Here is a 16,983-nt window from a genome sequence, read left to right on the forward strand (position 1 = left end):
TTCTTTCTTTTTCCTTCCTTCCCTTCCTTTTTCTTTCTTCTTTCCTTTCCTTCCTTCCTTCCTTCCTTCCTTCCTTCCTTCCTTCCTTCCTTCCTTCCTTCCTTCCTTCCTTCCTTCCTTCCTTCCTTCCTTCCTCTGCCTGATTCAAATATACATTCTTTCTTTTCTATCTTGGAAAGTGGAAATGTGAACATTTATCTCATTAGGCTGAATGTAAAGTCTGTCAAGGCACGCACACACGCATGCGCGTGCACACACACACACACACACACACACAAACACACACACAGTAAAAATAAAAGAAAAATGGCATCTTACCAGCACCCAGGCTATCAGGAATGGTTCCTAATGGTGCCAAGCAGTTGTCATAATGTATGAAGCAGCACCTTCTAGATGATTCACTGGGATCTATTTACAAGGGGTGGAATCAATGGATCACTTCTCTACATTAGTGGCCATCATGTTTTGCCATGAAAGCAACAGAGGCTAAAGGCCTTCCTTTCTCTCTCTCCGTTTATGAAAGAACACATAGCACTCATACACTGTCAGGTTTAGTGAGTTATCAGAAAAAAAAGTGTTTTCCTAAACTGTTCATTGATTTCTGGGATCAGAACCTCAGGAGGCCTGACCTATTTCTCAGTTACTCTGGAATTAACGGTAGCCTCAAAAAATACCACACGATGTAGGGCCTCTAGAGAATGAATGGCTCCAACTAGGAGAAAATTAGCTGAAGGCTAATACTTCTTGATGTGCAAAGTTTTTTGTTTTGTTTTTTTTAAAAACCAAATGGAAAAACCCAAAACATAAAATTATAAGTTGTTCCTGCACCTGTCATATTTCTGAAGATGTATCATAGCCCAGAGCTGCTTCTTTTGGTCCTCAAGAAAACCAAATTGAATCTGAAGTTAGTCGTGTGGTTGACCCTGGTATATACAGGTTTTTTTTAAAACAACAACAACAACAACAAAGATTAAAGGCAGAGAGGGCAGTGTGAACTGATCTGGGTCTTTTCAAGAGGACAGAAGACATCCAACGTTCCTGTGAGGTTCATAAGAATCCTCACACTTGGCAATTGAAATAGGAAGTCCTTTCCTTCTGAAGTAATAAGAAGCCGAGGTCATAATTCCTTCTGGCAGTCTAACAATATCAAATATTCTAAATGTCAATTCCACTCCACCCTGCTCCCAGTCCTAATCTGACCTAGTTCACCCCAGCCTTCTATTGGTGTTAAAAAAAACAAACAAACATGCACACCAGGTCAACCTAAGTGAGTGACATCACATCTGGTTCGGATCTATATTGAGGGCTGTATTCGGATTTGATTTCTGTTTAATTTCTTGCATTGCTGGATAGCAGTGAAACAAATTATTCCTTGGCCCTTAGGTGCAAAAGCTGCAATAAGGGCAATACTGCCTTGCAAAATTATTCTGAACTAGCAGAAATTCAGAATTGTATACCAGCATGTACATGGTTTGACTGGATGCCGTGATCGCTATTTCTTAAATTTTAAATACACGAGTCTCTGGAGTTCTGGATAAGATTGTAAATCGTGCTTTCGCTATCCTGCCGAACTGCTGAATTTTCCATTCCTTCAGTCACAATAAACCAGATGGTTGTAGTATTGCTTAAGAGTGTCACGTCGAGATGGACACCGTAGTCATCTATTTGCTAAATCTTGTGAATGGTACTCAAGCACGCTCTTTTGGTGTACCCAGTGTCTCCCAGAGTTGCATCCCACCTTTGTGTATTATGGGAGACATCACTGAGGGCCCCTGGGAAATTGAGTCCCAAGAGTTCTCAAGGATGCTGGCATCCCTTGATAGCTGAGGAACTGAGTTGTTCCCTTCAATGTGTCATCAGGCTTAGCTAGCCCTGCAGCTAATGCAGCTTTCTGCCAAGGGAAGGCAATGAGGCTGGTTGTACCAGGGCTGCAAAATCTGCATATGAAGGAGGGTGCAGCAGGTGAGTAGACTGTGCCCTGAGAACTGACTTAATTTTTTTTTCCAGGTACCTAAGAATGAAAACGTTGACATTTCTGAAAAATCTGAATATTTTTTTTTAAAAAACACCTCTTCCTGGAAATCATGTGCTATGTTGCCCTAAGGACCGACAGCACGTGGCTATTCCCATTTCATTTATGGAAAGAGAAAGATCAGCATTGGTTGATTGCATGTATAAACGTTTCTCTTCCTTCAGCAAGGACTGGTGATCTGAGCAACTGGCTACTGCTGTGTGACGTTAAATGACAGGGGGGGGGGAATGTACTAGATTGTGGCCTTAAGCTAGTTCTTGATATACCAAGCGTGAGTACTAAAGTATTTCACATTTTCTCCTACCTCTGTATATTGTAAATGATGGCCTGACAAAGATGAATGCTGGATTCATGGCTACGCGCTGTCTCCCATGCCATGTAGGAAAAGAAGATCATGAGCCATTCTTTCCCACGGGGTTAATCGCTGAGATGAAAGGGGAGAAAAGTCTGTGGGGCAGGCAGGAATCACACAGTTTGGACCATGGTGCTGTGGGAAGGACAGCATGACAACAAGGCCCCTGGATAAGGCCCAGAATACCTGAATATTCTGGGTGGTAGCCTGGTGCCCAGCAAATGAGTAAAAATGGATGAAGAGATGGATGCCGAACAACAAACTTAGATTTGCTGACCCAATAAAGTTGTTTTTATCTATAGGTAGCTGGAACATGTGCTGTTATATCCACTGCATGTACAATTTTTAAATTATTATTATATTATTATTAATATTTTTTTGCTTTAATTTACAACCCAAGAGTGCCCCCGATGGAGGAGGCCAGTACTATACCAAGAACCACACAACAAATTATAATCATTATTTTCTTCTACATTACCCAAGAAAATCCACGGAGCAAGACAGAGAAAGAGGACAGAAGGAGAGAGAGAGAGAGAGAGAGAGAGGGAGGGACAGAGAGAGAGAGAAAAGGGGGGAAAAAGACAAAGAAGTACATTAGTAACGCTTTGGATAAAATCTATGAAGATTGACCTCCAAAAAGGTGTTCCATCATGCTGCTATGACAGATTCACCATTTAAAACCTACAGGTTGGCACATAAAAGTTACCTGGTAAACCATAGGGGGGAAAAACACTTTCATTTGAGCAGATTCCTGCCTTGTATTTTATCAACTACATTTTTTTTACTTAATTTTGATTTAAAAACGGCTCAGTAAGCAAACAACACACCAACCCATTCTCCTTCTCCTCACCTTGCTTTCCTTAGTGACCTAGTGCAGAGCTCCCCAACCTTGTGGGCACCAGGGACTGGTTCCGTGGAGAGGGGTTTTTCCCAGGGACCGGAGAGTGTGTGGTTTTGTGAGCTGCCTGCATCCCACGGATGGGGCTTTGCTTGTTTGTGTGGACCGGTTACTGGCATGCCGCGGCCCGGTACCGGTCCACGGACCAAGGGTTGGGGACCCCTGATCTAGTGGTCTGCAATTCATTCCCCAAATATAAAAAGTGAGTATTTCTCCCTGTATGTATTCCATACCTATGTTGTGATTCAGTGTCAGCCTGTGCTCCCAGCAGCTGAGTCCGATGAATCTGAGGAGGAGGAGGAGGGGTTTGGAGAGCCTTTGGTGTCAGAGGGAGGCTCTGATGCACTGCAGGACTCTCAGCCTGGCCCCTCCAGTCATGTTCCTCATGAGGCTCAGCTGTGAGAGTACGAGGTGTCGGACTCAGAAGAGTCACAGCTGAATCTGTTCAGAGACGCTAGAAGCAGAAGGCAATCCAGCAGAGCAGAGCAGAGAAAATCAATGAGGCAACTCAGTGAGAGGAGGAGAAGGCAGTGAGAAGCCACGCCTTGGGACTGATAATAAAAGGGGAAGGTGTGGGCAGGGCTGGTTGCTGAAGGCAACCGTTTGGAGACATTCTAAGGGAATCCTGGTCTGTTCTTGCTACTTCTGTTTAACTCTTGTTTGTTGACTCTTGTTTGATATTTTGATTCATTTATTGAAGGACATATTCTGTTGCTTTTTTTGTTTGAACTGTAAATAAATTTGGGTTGGGTTTTTCCAGCCTATTGACTGTAAAAAGGAAAAAGGGGTTGTCCCTGACACACAAACAGGGCCGGTTGTAGGCTGGAACAGAACAACCTAGGTCCAATGGATAACCATGCAATGCTCTTTGCTTTTCACATTATTCCTTTTCCCCCCCATTTCCTTGTCCTTCTTTGAGCTCCTGTTCTTTCCTTAACTTTTTAGCCCTCCAGTCTGTCTTATCTTCAGATCACACCTTTATAAATAAGTGAAAGTATCGTTCTCTTTTTGGCTACCCAAATCCCCGAATCCCGTGCTTCTTGTGATAGCCAGACCCACGTACTCACCCTCCGAGCCTTGCTCTGGTATTTTACAGCTTTCTTGGTGTCAGAGACGGCTCTTTCCACATAATCCACAGAGTGCTCAACATTGTACTCGATGCGGTCAATCATCTCCCCCTGAAATGAGGAGAAAAGAAGTCAAGGTAGGACGTTCAAGTTTGGGTGGCTCCATATTCTCGACAAGTGTAGGGATAGCTTACAAAATATTATATTAAGGACACAAAGGGCATGCCCATCCCTCAGCTTGACCACCAACCAGGAATCTGAAACTATGGAAGGCCAATCCTCTCTGTAGACTGAGTTTTATTTATTCTTATTTATTCACTGAATAAATAAATTTGATTTGTAATATACTGTAGTTTACAGAGTTATTTTGTAGTTCAGGGGCGTCCCAAAGGGCAACTGGGCTTTTCTTGTTTTTCTCTTTGAAAACCTTTAGCCTTCTCATTCAAGAAGCTTCTTCAGTTCTACCACCTTTGGGACAATAATGATCTGGATGATTGAGAATCTCCATAAACGTTGTAATTCATAGTATACATCCATTGTGCTGATTTAGTGATGATAATAATAATAATAATAATAATAATAATAATAATAATAATAATAATAAGAAGAAGAAGAAGAAGAAGAAGAAGAAGAAAAAAGAAGAAGAAGAAAAAGAAGAAGAAGAAGAAGAAGAAGAAGAAGAAGAAGAAGAAGAAGAAGAAGAAGAAGAAGAAGAAGAAGAAGAAGAAGAAGAAGTTGGAAGGGACCTTGGAGGTCATCTAGTCCAACCCCTGCTAAGGCAGGAAATCCTATACCATTTCAGACAAATGGCTGTCCAGTCTCTTCTTAAAAACTTCCAGTGTTGCAGCATTCACCGCTTCTGGAGGCAGGTTGTTCCACTGGTTAGTTGTTCTAACTGTCAGGAAGTTTCTCCTTAGTTCTAGGTTGCTTGTCTCCTTGACTAGTTTCCATCTGTTGCTTCTTGTCCTGCCTTCAGGCACTTTGGAGAATAGCTTGACTCCCTCTTCTTTGTGGTAGCCCCTGAGATATTGGAACACTGCTATCATGTCACCCCTCACCCTTCTCTTCGTTAAACTACACATACCCAATTCCAGCAACCGTTCCCTATATGTTTTAGCCTCCAGTCCCCCAATCATCTTTGTTGCTCTTCTCTGTACTCTTTCTAGAGTCTCGACATCTTTTTTACATCGTGGTGACCAAAACTGGACGCTTTGCTTCATAAATGTTAGATTTGAGCCCAAACAGACACAGCACTGTGCTCTCTCTCTCTCTCTCTCCCTCCCTCCCTCTCTCTTTTTCTTCTTCTTCTTCTCTGCGCTGACTAGTTGCAGACCTCCCCTCAACATAGAATTGAGGGCAGAGCTTTCCAGCACATGTGAGAGTGTATGTGGGAGAAAGAGAAGCGTTGTTTCCAGGAAGGGTTGAATTCTGGGAAGTGATGTTGATGGTTATGACTCCAAACCTCAATCCCACAGTAATTTTTTTCTGCACTGGTTTTGGTTGACAGGGGCGGTGGAGGAGGGAATGACTGCAGTCCCCAGTGACTCCATTTTCATTCTTTGTTTCATCTCGTGTGTGAGGAATCTGCAAGTGAAGGCTGTTCTGCACATTTCTTCAAAATCTTCCAATCTGTTCCCTGTCACTCTTGGTTTCCCCACTGCACAGCCTACCAGAGGCAGCTTATTCTGTATCCATCTACAGTGCTTACTCCTCACTAAGTTTCTCTCTCTCTCTCTCTCTCTCTCTCTCTCTCTCTCTCTGTGTGTGTGTGTGTGTGTGTTTTGGGGGGGGAGTTCTACAAACTTTTGGAGGCCTTCAAACCTGCTAATAACACCCCTTGCACACAGATGATAAAATTTTGGATACTTAAGGATCAGCAATTTTTGCAAACTGCCCCCACTTAGAAGTGGCCACAGAAGAGTGGGTGGTCAGTATATCAATCCCTCACATATATGATTTGAAATACAGGCAGTCCTCAACTTACAACCATTTATTTAGCAACTGTTCGAAGTTACAATGGCATTGAAAAAAGTGATTTACGACGATTTTTCACACTTACAACTGTAGCATTCCCATGGCCATATGATTAAAATTAGTGTGCTTGGCAATTGGCATATATTTATGACAATTGCCCTGTCTCTGGGTCTTATAATCATCATTTGTAACCTTCCCATTGGCTTCAGACAATCAAAGTCAATGGTGGGGGGGGGAGCCAGATTTGCCTGAAGATCGCATAATTTGTTTAACAACTGCGGTGATTCACTCTAGAAAGGGTACAGAGAAGAGCAACAAAGATGATTAGGGGGCTGGAGGCTAAAACATATAGGGAACGGTTGCTGGAATTGGGTATATGTAGTTTAACAAAGAGAAGAGTGAGGGGTGACATGATAGCAGTGTTCCAATATCTCAGGGGCTGCCACAAAGAAGAGGGAGTCAAGCTATTCTCCAAAGCACCTGAAAGCAGGACAAGAAGCAACGGCTGGAAACTAGTCAAGGAGAGAAGCAACCTAGAACTAAGGAGAAACTTCCTGACAGTTAGAACAATTAACCAGTGGAACAACCTGCCTCCAAAGGTGGTGAATGCTCCAACACTGGAGGTTTTTAAGAAGAGACTGGACAGCCATTTTTTTTTTAATCCCATTTATATCCCGCCCTTCTACGAAGACTCAGGGCGGCTTACAATCTAAGCACAATCAATGTGCTTAGCAATTTGCCTGAAATGGTATAAAGTTTCCTGCCTGAGCAGGGGGTTGGACTAGATGACCTCCAAGGTCCCTTCCAACTTATTATTATTATTATTATTATTATTATTATTATTATTATTATTATTATTATTATTATTATTATTAAACAACTGTGGCAGAAATGGTCATAAAATGAGGCAGAACTCACTTAACAACTGACTTACTTAACAACAAAAACTTTGGGCTCAATTGTGGTCATAAGTCGAAGAGTACCTGTATATATCCCACATTCCTGGGACAGCTTACCAAAAGCGTACAATTAAAAATATGAGCATGAATCAGATTACAAAGAGATACAATTTAATAAAATAATAGCACAAGATAAGACAGAATCTGAATCAACAAGAACAATATTTTAAAAGCGTTAAAATGATTTTTAAGGAACAGTACCTAAAGAGCTTCAACATAACCTAAGTTCATATTAAGTTAACTTAGCTCTTTAAAGGACTTGGCTCTTTAAAACATAAAAATGTAAAGATTATCATTTTGGGCTTTGGCCTGGTGGCAAATGAAAATCATTGGTGGATCCCACTAATGATAAACACTGACCCGCCATTTGTCAACACCTGCCTTCCAAGAAGGGGCATTAGCCTTAGAAACAGATCTCAGTGCAATGCAGGAGATCCCTGGCTGCGACATTGTGCAGGATTTTAAAGGAATAGCCTCGCATTAGGAGACCTGTAGTGAACAAAGAATTTTTTCTGAAATTATTTGGTCTAATCTTTTGTTCTGCCCTCTCTTCCCAGCTTTCCACCTGTCTTCTGAACAAACTGAGTAGTCCAGGCAATCTTGAAAGATAACCTGACATGGCCATCCAGCTCTTTCTACCTTTGTCTTCCATACCTGACTCTCGACCAACATAGCCATGTCCACAAACATGTCATGGAGCTCCCGAATGCTGGTTTCCAGTTTGATGATCTCGTTGTGCCGGGTTTCAATCTCGTTCAGGGCCTGCTTCGTCATCTGTGAGTCCATTTTGATCTGAAGAAAGCCACACGGTTAGAAGACACATGATTAGAAGACAGGAGAGAATCTAGCAAAAAGCATCAATCCAACAACTGCTCCAGCCTACTATTCTTTCTATCTGCCCATCCTTTGGTTAGTAATTTGGAACAATGAAAGCTGACGTGGACACCAGTAGAGAACAACAAGTGCCTCTTATAGATGATTGAAGATAGGAATTACAGCTTTAAAGAGAGAGAGGGAGGAGGAGGAGGAGGAGGAGGAGGAGGAGGAGGAGGAGGAGGAGAAGGAGAAGGAGAAGGAGAAGAAGAAGGAGAAGAAGAAGAAGAAGAAGAAGAAGAAGAAGAAGAAGAAGAAGAAGAAGAAGAAGAAGAAGAAGAAGAAGAAGAAGAAGAAGAAGAAGAAGTAGTAGTTCTGATAGGCAGATGGTGGGATATTTCTGCCCTGGTCTCTCCCCACCCCCCCCGCTCCCCCCAACTCCAGATCTCCCTTACTTCCTTGGATTCTGGCAACTGGATTTCAACCATGAAATCAGATGGAGAACATGGTCAAAGAAAAGATTTCTTTCCATCTCTCAAACGTCCAAGTATAATGAGTGACAGAACTGACAAGAGAAAGCACTTCTTCCACAGAATGTAATTTGCCTGTGGGAGTCAATACACAAGATGGGAGGCTTTCAAAGACCGGGTAAGGTCATGGAGAAAAGGTCAGTCAAGGGTTGTTGGTTTTAGTGATTTAACACTAGCCCTGGATTAGGGACACAATGGCTCCAAATTGCAGGAGGAGAAGGATGGGAGACGATATGTCTCCATCATCGGCTTGTAAAGACCTGTGGTTGACTAACAGAGGAACAAAATCCTGGGCTACGATGGGCCTTGATACAGCAGAGCTATTCTCGTAGTGTTTACAAATCCTTGCTATTGCAGCCACCTTTCAACCACGGGAGATCCATCTTTGAAATGTTCAGCCACTTCACCTGCTTCCCAAGCTGCATTCTACCTGTTCTGCTAACCCCACGAGAACACGGAAGCCAACTGAGGCCCTAGATACATACATCGTCAGTGAAGATCGCCAATTTGCCACTCTCTAGCATGTCTTCTAACTCTTCATTGGTTGTTGTCCTGCCAGCTGCAAGAAGGAAAATCAGAGTCATGAGCAGGGCTTTTTTTTCTCATAGAACGCTCAGAACGGAGTGCCGGCACCTTTTTTGAATGGAACCTTGTAGTATGACATGTGTGAGTTCCGGCACCTTTTTCTTTTACAAAAAAAGCACTGGTCATGAGGAACAATTGCACGGTATGACAAAAGCACTGACTCACAGGATCTAGCTTTCTTCTGGGCTAATTCCCAAACTGCCTTCCCTCCCCCTCTGGTTAAGGAGGAAATGCCTGAATTTTGTTATTTCATTCTTCTTCTTTCTAAACCTTAGATGTTTAAAATCCTCATTCCTAAAAGGGGTGTACAAGGGGAAACTATGCTTCTATGCATTGGCAGAGGAACCAGATCTCATTTGGACCACCTTGCAGAACAGCTCGCTTTAGATCCCTTCACTTAAGGACTCCACCGACTGCAAGGCTTGGAAGGAGGCATTTTCAAATGCCATCCACCTTCTTGTTCTGTACCAGCCTACTACCGGCCCTGCAGATAAGGCAGGGACAACCCCTTTTACAAGAAGGCAAGAGGCTGGAACTAAGCCTGCCAAATTTATGGACACAAAAGCAAACAGAGCAAAAACAAGACACGAACCATGAAACAGGACCTATTCAAACGGTTGCCTTCAGCAAACCAGCCCTCCCACGCATTCCCCTTTTAAACAGTTCAGGGCGTGGCCTCTCTCTGCCTCCTTCCGAGGTGCCCCATTGCCTTCCTCTGTTTACTCCTGATTGACTGCCTCCTGCGTCGGGCGTCCTTGAACAGGGCCAGCTGTGGGTCATCTTCATCCACGCTGTCAGGCTCACACAGCTGGGTCTGCGTCGTAACCAGGTGGGAGGGGCCTGGCTGAGGGCTCTCATCAGCAAGCTCTCCAACACCCTCAGCAATCTCTCCAACACCCCCCTCCTCCTCCTCTGAATCGTCCGACCCAACTGCCGAACCCACAGGCTGACCCTGAATCACAACACTTCTCTGGAGGAGCCATATCTTCCGAGCTCTAGATGGCGCCTAATCTGTTGGGTTTCAAAACACCATCAGGGTTGCAGACATTTCATTACCTGACTAGGTAACATCATCAATGCTAGTCAGTGTAGAGTTTTATTCCTGTTTATGTTTATTTTTATGTATTTATATTTCCTGTTTCTAAACTGCCCATCTCCCCCAAAGAGGGGAGGCTTATATACTTACTACTGATGATGATGTTACCTAGTTGGGCAGTGAAACATCTGCAAGAAAACAACCAAGCTCAGAAAAGACCAAGAACCCCACAATTCAACCCTGAGCTATAAATATTCTCTTCTATAAGTTCCACTCTGCACTTATTTACGTGCTTCTTTGTTTATTTATTCATGTCAGAAACAAAAACATTTATGTACTGCTCTCATCTTTCTATAGGGACGCGGTGGCTCAGTGGGTTAGCATGCTAAGCTTGTTGATCAGAAGGTCGGCAGTTTGGCGGGTCAAATCCCAAGTGCCGCGTAACAGAGTGAGCGCCTGTTACTCATCCCAGCTTCTGCCCACCTAGCAGTTCGAAAGCACGTAAAAATGCAAGTAGAAAAATAGGGACCGCTACGGTGGGAAGGTAACAGCATTCCATGCGCCTTTGGCGTCTAGTCATGCCGGCCACATGACCATGGAGACGTCCTCGGACAAGCGCTGGCTCTTCGGCTTTGAAACGAAGATGAGCACCAGCCCCTAGAGTCGGAAACGACTAGCACGCATGTGCGGGGGAACCTTTACCTTTACCTCATCTTTCTTACAACTAATATCACAGAGGATCCACCCACCCACCCACTTCTAGCCTGTACGATCCATCTCTTCTGGGGGAATGCATTTAATATTTTACCATGTAGGAACAAAAGGTGTTTTTTGGGTGTTTTTTTAAAGGAGCTGCATTTGGACCCTTTTTTTAGCCAAACACTTAGAAAGATAAACTGACATACTTATCTCCAGCTGTCTCTGGATACGATCTTTGCATCGATCTCGATATTTAGACTGAGTTGTGTTATATTCTGTCATCACTTCCACAAACTTGCGAGATAGGGTGGAGTGCTAGCGAACAAAATGAGGAGATGGTTAGAGAGGCAAAGGATAGATAGATAGATAGATAGATAGATAGATAGATAGATAGATAGATAGATGGATGATAGATGATAGATAGATAGATAGATAGATAGATAGATAGATAGATAGATAGATAGATAGATAGATAGATAGGGAGGGAGGGGGAGGGAGGGAGGGAGGAAGGGAGAGATAGATAGATAGATAGATAGATAGATAGATAGATAGATAGATAGATAGATAGATAGGGGAGGGAGGGAGAGAGAGAGAGAGAGAGAGATAGGGAGGGAGGGAGGGAGGGAGGGAGGGAGGGAGGGAGGGAGGGAGGAAGGGATAGATAGATGATAGATAGATGATAGATAGATAGATAGATAGATAGATAGATAGATAGATAGATAGGGGGAGGGAGGGAGGGAGGGAGGGAGGGAGAGAGAGAGAGAGAGAGAGGGAGAGAGAGAGAACTCTGCCAAAGGTTTTTTCTCTCATCCTCTGTTTCAAGAAAGATTTGATTCCACTGAAACCTAAGGACGGGAACTGGGGTTTCCATTGTGTATCCTTTTGACTGAAATTCTATACTTCAAAGTATGATTAAGTATAATTCAGTAACCCTGTGATCAGTTTTTTTAGATTAAAATTTTTTTTTTAATGTTGCACCTATAGTGTTTTAAGGGAAGAAAGGGGATAGGGCCAAAGCATGGAAATTGGTCTTAGCTAAGCAACAGAAGCGATTACAAAAACAACCCAAACAACTCAATACAAAACCCACCTATAGCTTTAGTAGTTTCAAGGGAGAAGATTTCTACTAGAAAAAAAATATATCCAGAAAGGGAGGGGGGGGCGAGACAGAGACCACGTGTGTAGGATTATAGTTTCAGTGTCAAAAGTGTTAAGATATTTAATATAATAGTTGGAACAGTAAAGTGTATAATGGGCCAGAACACACAGTTGTAGTTCATTGGTTGGAGGGTGCGGATTCCTGTATGAGGCAATCCGCGCTATGATTGGTTGCTGGGTGAGAAGGGGGTTTCCCTTTTTCCCCGCCTTTTTTCTTCTGTGTAATCTGTATGCTGTTCTGTGATTTACCTCACGATCTTAGTGTGTACCCGACTACCTTGCCTACTGTAAATATAGATGTTAAATGTATTTATTTATATAAAACTACAAGTTCGTGTCAGCGTCTCTGACTTCATTTGGACGCCAGCTGTGCAATTCCCTGACATAAAAAGATTGGCTGGAACGGCTGATTAGGAGTGTTGTTGCTGAGGATCTTAATAACCTGACTGCAGTTTTTAATTATTAAAAATGCAGATGATAACTGCATCGTAACTTGGGATTCACATGTGTGTTGCTAAAAAAAAAACAACCCAACCAAAATATTGTTATTCTTTCTTATAGGCAACTGCTGTTTTAGATAAGACATTCTCTTAAGTGTGGAACAGAAGAAAGCACGGTGCACCTTTGAATTTAGAATAGTAAAATAATCAGATGGAAAAATACATAAAGATTGATTGACTGACAATCTGTCAGGGGCAAATAACCAGGCAAATTTGTTGAGTCCAAACCACAGAAGTGTTTATTACCACTATCTGTATACAAGAATCTGGTCAACTAAGAGTCAAAGCTACAGTAAATTGATGCTAGATAGGGATCAAAGGACCTTGTCTAACATAGGAGAAACCCAACTTATGTTGGCTTGAGGACCATACTCGCCTTCACCCAGCATGTCAAGAGTCATAGATCTGAAGGAGACAGGGCTAGCTCTGCATTGGGTCCTGATTTAAAGATTGTAAGGGGTTAGGTTTATAGCAGGGGTATCCTTTTGGATTTTAACTCCTAAAATTCCCCAGCTAGCATGGCTAGCTGAAGAATTCTGGGAGTTGAAGTCCACAGATCTTAATCATTGTTAAGGTTGGATTTCCCTGCTTTTATATGATACCTCCTTTGCCTCTGTTCTGCAACCACTGCCTCATTTCCATCTTTTTAAAAAGAATTCTTTCCAGTTCAGAAGTTGTTTCAAAAGTGAAAATAGAAGCATACATAATTGCTAAATCCCAATTAAGAAACTAGCAGAAGCAAAATTATGGGAAAAACAAAAGAACATTGGAAAATGAAGAAAACAATGCAAAGGGGAGAGGTAGCTGCCAAAGGAGATCCAAGACAAGAGTACCTGTGTTTTCCGGATTCTCAAGTCAGCGGAGGATCGGTTCTGCACTTCTTCCTGCTCAATTCCCTGCTCAATTGCTGGAGAAAGAAAATAGATGAGGAATCAGAGCTGTAGTATAGAAATGAAAAACCAGTGAGTTAGTGCAACGGATATCTGAATTGCTGCCCTTAATGGTCAGCTGGTGAGCTACAGATGAAGTCTCCCAGGCTAGGTGTCAGCCCCACTAGTAGACAGGGGCTGCAACGGTAATTGCGAAAGACCCTGTGAAACAGTGAGAAAAGATGCTACTTAGAGAACAGTCAGATAAGAGACAACATACCGTAGGTCGTAGCCGAAAAATGGACAGATTTTGTTAATGAAGCTTTACAATATAGTAAAATTAGCTTATTTGGTTGTTTTCTCTCTGGTCTATCTGATAAGGCTGACATCAATCTAGCAAGCCTGAAAGTATAATTTTCCCATAGTCTCCTTTACCACCTGAAAAACTAGGGAAGGTTTCTTCTTTTGCCCTACTTCTTTTGCAGCTGCAGGCTAAGCTGTCTCTTATCTGAACATTTCTTAGGCCGCATCTCTTTCCTCTGTCTCCCTAGGTCTTTTCTACCTAGCAGTACACCATGAAATCAACTCCCTAGGATGTCTATAACTATTTTTATTGAGATTGGCTAGAACAACAGAATAACAAGTCTGATTGTATTGCACCTCCTTTTTTTATAGTTCACTGAATTAGAGAAGTGTGTTGTCTGAGTTACGTCTCAGTGTTATCTGGATGTTCGAAATGTAAAAAAGCTTTAGCCCGTTTTGCCTAGGTAATGGAGTCTGCATGTCTCTGTCAAGGTCATCTTCTTACTGTGCACACTAAGGCATCCTCCTGCAGTGTAAAACATTTCCACCGATCTGATCCTTTCATGAAGAGAGCCATGAAAGTTTCTAGGTCAAGGCAGACACAAAGAATCAGAACCATAGTTAAGCTCCAGTTAAGATGATTTATTGCCCAAGTCCATACACAAGAATCTAATCAACTAATGGTCAGCACTAAATTTGCATTACATAAGAGTCAATGGAATTCGGGGGGAGCGGCTGGACTTGAAGTGTTTGTGGACATGTAAGGATTCTAGGCTGCATCCTCTCTTGACTCCACCTCTGCCTCTTCTTCGCCAACATTACCTGAGGATTCATCATCCTTTGCTGTGATAATATAACTGAAACTTTGCAAACTATTTTATGACCTGGATGAAAGAAGAATGGACTTCAACCACAAAAATCCACATTAAATCCAAACTTAAGCTTTGAGTTGACTTAGGGCCAGATCACCTTTCAGAACAACTTTCCACAATTATTGTGGAAATAAAAATCAGAAGAGGGAATATGGTATATTTTATCCTGAATTCTTGGGGGAAAAGCAATAGACAAACCTAACAAATTAATTAACTGGACAATTATGTGTGTGGGAGAAAGTGAAATGTGTACAGGTAGTACTTCGGTTACAATGGCAATTGGGACTGGAATTTCCATCGCTAAGTGATGCAGTCGTAAACACATCACATGCCCACTTCACTTAGAGACAGCAGTCCCAACAGTCCAAATTGCTGTCATAACCCCAGAGCTGCATAAGTCATTAACCAAGAACTTCCTGGGACCATGACTTGAGAAGAGATAGGTGTCCCAGAGAAGCAGGCTGGCAGAGAACTATAGATGAGCATGCAGGTGACATGGGCAGGTGCTCTGGGCAGGTGTGTAGATGCTGCAGGCAGATGCTATGGGGCACAGGTGGGTGAGTGGCTGCAGCAGGTGCCACAGGCAGGTGCTGTGGTGTGCAGATGGGTATATTGTGCTGTGGGCAGATGCTATGAAAGGTGGGCAGGTATGCAGGTGCCACAGGGAAGCCCTACGGAGCACAGGTGGGTAAGTATGAGAAGGTTGAATTCAACTCCTTGTGATTTTACTAACAGATCAGGGTAGTTTTCTTTGCAACAGTTCAAGATAGGAGCAAAAGTGGGTTACTTTAAAAGGCAATTTTAAGACTCACCATGATGCTGTTAAGTGATGTACCCCATTGAAATCCCAATAAAGATACATTTTATGCTAACCAAAAAAAACCCCCAAGACATAAAGCTGCAGCTTCAGCCCTTACCTTTTAACTTGGAGCGCACCTTGTTGGCCGTCTTCTTGATGTCGGCTGTGAGGTCCTCCAATTCCTGCTTGGTTTCTGCAAAATGAATAACAATAAAAGGATGCTGAAGCTTACAGACCAAAGAAAACTATGCTGGGTCAGGTCAAGAAGACATTCAATCCAGCATTCTGTGTCCCACCGTGGTCAGTCAGGTGCATTCAACTCACAAACCTGGTTCAGAGAGTTATCCACTCTTTCCTTGACACACCCCAAAACCTTGATTTAACAGATGCGGCCGGTGATGCTGGAGGTAATAAGCAGCCATCAAGATAAGTACCCTCTAAAATAGTCTCTTTTTAAAAGCACCTAAATTGGTGGCCATCGCTATACCTGATGGCAGAGAAACCCAGTTTAAGCATAGGTAGTTCTTGGCTAATGATGATAATTGGGGCTAGAATTTCCACTAAGTGATGCAGTCATAAAGTCCAACGTCATGTGACTATATCAACATGCAACAGCAATGCTGGCAATCCCCACTGCTTGCTAAGTAAGGCTTACAGGCTTTGAATCAAGGACCCCTAAGCAATGAGAAAGTTGGCAGGAAGATGCAAGTTCCAGGCAACTCACAAGGAGACCGACAGGCAGATAAGTTGCTGTTTCCAAGTGGCGGGAGAGCACAGGGGTGTGCAAGGAGCTGTTGCAACAAAGCACGAGGTCAAGGCTTGGAGTGACTTCTGCCTGGTGGGGGAAGACTTACCAGAGCGACTTGCAATCTTCCTGCTGGCTTCCCCTATGCTTTGCTTGTAGGAAGCTGGCAGGGAAGGTCACAAATATTGATCACGTGACCATGGGACTCAGCAACCGTCGTAAGTGTGAGCCGGGGGCCAAGCATCCAGATCATGATCGGATAACCACTGGGGTGCTAAGACAGCTGCGACTTTGAAGACCAGCCATACCTACCACTTCTTCAGTGCTCGTCTAACTATGAATGGTTGCTGAACGCATGGGTGTTAGGACTACTTGTATATGTCATTATACAAAGGTCTGCCTTTTTACTGATTCTAAATCTCCAACCTGAAGCTTCAGTGAGTGACACAATTGCTAGCCTTGTGAGAAGAGGAGGAAAATCTTTTCCCCCCTCATATTCAGCATGACGTGATACTCCTCCACAATGTCTCACCTTACCCGCTGTCTTTGTTCCGAACATCTCTAATCCCACCAGTTGTATTTTGATGCCATTTTCCTAGCAGATTAGAGAGATGGTTGAATTGATGGCCTTCCACATGCAGTGCCTACCTCCATCCTCCCACAGGATCTGATGAGAGAGCACTGGGCCTCTCCAGTGTGTATGTATGAGTGTCAATGCTGCTAACATCGGATCTTCTTGCTTGACAACATAGGGAGATGCAGCCTTTAATGTCAAGGTTCTGACAAATGCAA

At 43.0% G+C, this 16,983-nt stretch overlaps 1 protein-coding gene across 1 annotated transcript in view; it reads right to left on the bottom strand.

The window, feature by feature from the left end:
• Window positions 1–2,662: 2,662 nt before the first annotated feature.
• The window catches only part of STX1B (syntaxin 1B), a gene marked incomplete at its 5' end in the record, with an annotated part of 80,333 nt that continues 66,012 nt past the window's right edge, over window positions 2,663–16,983 (bottom strand). Inside the window, 7 exons of the mRNA XM_083378807.1 lie at window positions 2,663–2,853; window positions 4,350–4,460; window positions 7,937–8,074; window positions 9,111–9,184; window positions 11,152–11,260; window positions 13,437–13,510; window positions 15,565–15,639. Of these exons, the coding sequence (XP_083234933.1) occupies window positions 2,773–2,853; window positions 4,350–4,460; window positions 7,937–8,074; window positions 9,111–9,184; window positions 11,152–11,260; window positions 13,437–13,510; window positions 15,565–15,639 (662 nt within the window). The 3' untranslated portion in view covers window positions 2,663–2,772. The remainder of the gene's footprint in view (window positions 2,854–4,349; window positions 4,461–7,936; window positions 8,075–9,110; window positions 9,185–11,151; window positions 11,261–13,436; window positions 13,511–15,564; window positions 15,640–16,983) is intronic.

Source organism: Vipera ursinii (assembly GCF_947247035.1).
Source record: "Vipera ursinii genome assembly, chromosome: Z".
In the NCBI taxonomy this organism is placed as follows: domain Eukaryota; kingdom Metazoa; phylum Chordata; class Lepidosauria; order Squamata; family Viperidae; genus Vipera; species Vipera ursinii.